General features: G+C 62.2%; 1 protein-coding gene and 1 long non-coding RNA gene across 2 annotated transcripts; both read right to left on the bottom strand.

Moving 5' to 3' along the window:
- Nucleotides 1-31: 31 nt before the first annotated feature.
- LOC115949350 (transportin-2-like) lies at nucleotides 32-2,729 on the bottom strand (the record flags this gene model as incomplete). The annotated part of the gene is made up of 4 exons (XM_031065880.1): nucleotides 2,661-2,729; nucleotides 1,012-1,134; nucleotides 806-924; nucleotides 32-92 (listed from the first exon to the last, which is right to left on the bottom strand). Coding segments are annotated over exons 1-4 (372 nt in total), but the record flags the coding sequence as incomplete, so codon positions are not given.
- An 85-nt stretch (nucleotides 2,730-2,814) lies between these two features.
- LOC115949351 lies at nucleotides 2,815-3,549 on the bottom strand. Its single transcript, XR_004082856.1, has 3 exons — nucleotides 3,510-3,549; nucleotides 3,029-3,135; nucleotides 2,815-2,950 (listed from the first exon to the last, which is right to left on the bottom strand). It is a non-coding gene; the product is annotated as an uncharacterized LOC115949351 (long non-coding RNA).
- Nucleotides 3,550-3,620: the final 71 nt, after the last annotated feature.

Here is a 3,620-nt window from a genome sequence, read left to right as displayed (position 1 = left end):
GTCACACCAGTACAGCCCCACCAGTGCCCACCTTGAGCAGGATGATGTCGATCTCCGAGTACCTCATCCCGTGCACCAGGATCGGGATCAGCCTGGACAAGGAGCGGATTTGGGGTCAGTTTGGGGGATTTTGGGGTCACTCACTGCACCAGGTGCGCTGTGGGTTTTGGGGTGGATTTGGGATATATTTTGGGGTAGATTTGGGGTGGATTTCGGGTCTCTCACTGCACCAGGTGCGCTGTGGGTTTTGGGGGGGATTTGGGGTGGATTTTGGGGTAGATTTGGGGTATTTGTCACACCAGTACAGCCCCAGCACAGCCCCAGTCACACCAGTACAGCCCCAGTCACACCAGTACAGCCCCAGCACAGCCCCAGTCACACCAGTACAGCCCCAGTCACACCAGTACAGCCCCAGCACAGCCCCAGTCACACCAGTACAGCCCCAGTCACACCAGTACAGCCCCAGCACAGCCCCAGTCACACCAGTACAGCCCCAGTCACACCAGTACAGCCCCAGCACAGCCCCAGTCACACCAGTACAGCCCCACCAGTACCCACCTTGAGCAGGATGATGTCGATCTCCGAGTACCTCATCCCGTGCACCAGAATCGGGATCAGCCTGGACAGGAGCGGATTTGGGGTCAGTTTGGGGGATTTTGGGGTCACTCACTGCACCAGGTGCGCTGTGGGTTTTGGGGTGGATTTGGGGTATTTCGGGTCACTCACTACACCAGGTGCGCTGTGGATTTCAGGGTGGATTTGGGGTATATTTTGGGGTGGATTTGGGGGATTTCGGGTCACTCACTGCACCAGGTGCGCCGTCAGCACGTCCTTGCAGATGGGCTGCTCGGCCAGCGTCAGCCAGAACTCGCAGGCCTCCAGCGCCACGTTCTCGTCACTGTCCTGCGTCCTCTGCAGCATGTACTGGGGGGGGACACAGGTGAGCTCACCTGGCACAGGTGACCCCCCCCGAACCCCTCAGCCAGGCACAGGTGAGCCCCGGAGCCTCACCTGGATGATGCTGTACATGTGCGGGATCAGGCGGTCGATGCGCACCTCCAGCAGCATCACCAGCGCCCGGCACACGTTCTTGCGCACCTCGGGGTCCTCGTCCACCGCCAGCGCAAACAGGTGCTGGGGAGGGGACAGGTGAGACCCCCGGGGACACCCAGTGATCCCCAGGGACCCCCAGGTGCTGGGGACAGGCACAGGTGAGACCCCCGGGGACACTCAATGATCCCCAGGTGCTGGGGAGGGGGACAGGTGAGACCCCCAGGGACACCCAGTGATCCCCAGGGACCCCCAGGTGCTCGGGACAGGCACAGGTGAGACCCCCGGGGACACTCAATGATCCCCAGGTGCTGGGGAGGGGGACAGGTGAGACCCCCAGGGACACCCAGTGATCCCCAGGGACCCCCAGGTGCTCGGGACAGGCACAGGTGAGACCCCCGGGGACACTCAATGATCCCCAGGTGCTGGGGAGGGGGACAGGTGAGACCCCCAGGGACACCCAGTGATCCCCAGGGACCCCCAGGTGCTCGGGACAGGCACAGGTGAGACCCCCGGGGACACTCAATGATCCCCAGGTGCTGGGGAGGGGGACAGGTGAGACCCCCAGGGACACCCAGTGATCCCCAGGGACCCCCAGGTGCTCGGGACAGGCACAGGTGAGACCCCCGGGGACACTCAATGATCCCCAGGTGCTGGGGAGGGGGACAGGTGAGACCCCCAGGGACACCCAGTGATCCCCAGGGACCCCCAGGTGCTGGGGACAGGCACAGGTGAGACCCCCAGGAACACCCAAGGACCCCCAGGTGCTGGGGATGGGCACAGGTGAGACCCTGGGGATACCCAAAACCACCCCCAAGGACCCCCAGGTGCTGGGGAGGAGGACAGGTGAGACCCCCAGGGACACCCAGTGATCCCCAGGGACCCCCAGGTGCTGGGGACAGGCACAGGTGAGACCCCCGGGGACACCCAAGGACCCCCAGGTGCTGGGGAGGGGACAGGTGAGACCCCCGGGGACACCCAATGATCCCCAGGGACACCCAATGATCTCCAGGTGCTGGGGACAGGCACAGGTGAGACCCCCAGGAACACCCAGAACCATCCCCAGGGACCCCCAAGGACCCCCAGGTGCTGGGGAGGGGACAGGTGAGACCCCCGGGGACACCCAATGATCCCCAGGGACACCCAATGATCTCCAGGTGCTGGGGACAGGCACAGGTGAGACCCCCAGGAACACCCAGAACCATCCCCAGGGACCCACCTGGGCACCCCCAGAGCCACCTGGGCACCCCCAAAAACCCACCTGGGCACCTCTAGAGACACCTGCATCCCCTAAAACCCACCTGAACTCCCTAAAACTCACCTGGGGTCAGAACATTTTTGGAAAGGAAAAATTTTTAGGGGACACCAGAGCAGGGAAACACCCCCATATCCCCACCCTCCACCAGGTAAGGAGCACAGGTGTGTGCCCACCTGTCCCACCCACCTGATTTTGGGGCTGCAGCACTTAAAGAAGAACTACAGGAAATTTCGGGTCAGAATTGGGAATTTGGGGATTAGAACGCTTTCACAAACCAGGATTTTTTGAGGCCACCAGACAAACACCTCCCCCAGGTAAAGGAGCACAGGTGTGCGCCACCTGTCCCACCCACCTGATTTTGGGGCTGCAGTGCTTGAAGAACTGCAGGAATTCGGGGCTCAGAATTTGGGAACCAGAACATTTTTGCAAACCAGGATTTTTTGGGGACACCACAGAAGCACCTCTCCCAGGTAAGGGGCACAGGTGTGCGCCCACCTGTCCCACCCACCTGATTTTGGGGCTGCAGTGCTTGAAGAACTGCAGGAATTTGGGGATCATGACGTTGAGGGGCCGGTTCAGGGCGTCGCTGTCCAGCAGCTCCGAGGAATCCTCGCAGATTTTCTGCAGCGCCCCGAAAGCCCCCTGGGAGCACAGGTGAGGGCGGGGTCAGCGGCGGCCACGCCCCCCCCGGGCACGCCCAGCTGCCCCCCCCAGGTGCACCTCGCAGGTGTTGTAGTCCTCGGAGTTGAGCAGGTTGCACAGCTGGGGCAGCAGCTCTGGCCACATCTGCAGCTCGCCCTTGGAGGCGATGGTGGTGATCAGGATACCTGGGGACAGGTGCGCAGGTGAGCTGGGAACAGGGGGGGTTTGGGGTGGTTTGGGAGGATTTTGGGGGATTTGAAGGGGTTTTGGGGAGGTTGGAGGAGGTTTTGGGGGGAGTTTTGTTTTAGGGGATGATTTGGGGATCTGGGGAGAGTTTTGGGGATTTTGGGGTCCCATCTGCAGCTCGCCCTTGGAGGCGATGGTGGTGATCAGGATACCTGGGGACAGGTGCGCGGGTGAGCTGGGAACGGGAGGGTTTGAGGGGGTTTTGAAGGGGTTTTGGGGGTTCTGAGGGGGTGCTCCAGGTGCCCAGGTGTGTCCCAGGTGTGCCCAGGTGTGCCCCACAGGTACCCAGGTGTGCCCAGGTGTGTCCCCTCACCAATGGTGGCCCGGATCAGCGAGGAGGCTTCACCCAGGTGTTACCCAGGGACGTGTGGGGTCAGGATTTTGGGTCCTAAAGATACCCAGGTGTGCCCCACAGGTACCCAGG

This window comes from Geospiza fortis, unplaced genomic scaffold, assembly GCF_000277835.1.
Source record: "Geospiza fortis unplaced genomic scaffold, GeoFor_1.0 scaffold3909, whole genome shotgun sequence".
Lineage (NCBI taxonomy): Eukaryota > Metazoa > Chordata > Aves > Passeriformes > Thraupidae > Geospiza > Geospiza fortis.
Note: the sequence above shows the minus strand (reverse complement) of the source record. Positions and strands in the feature narration are given on the sequence as shown.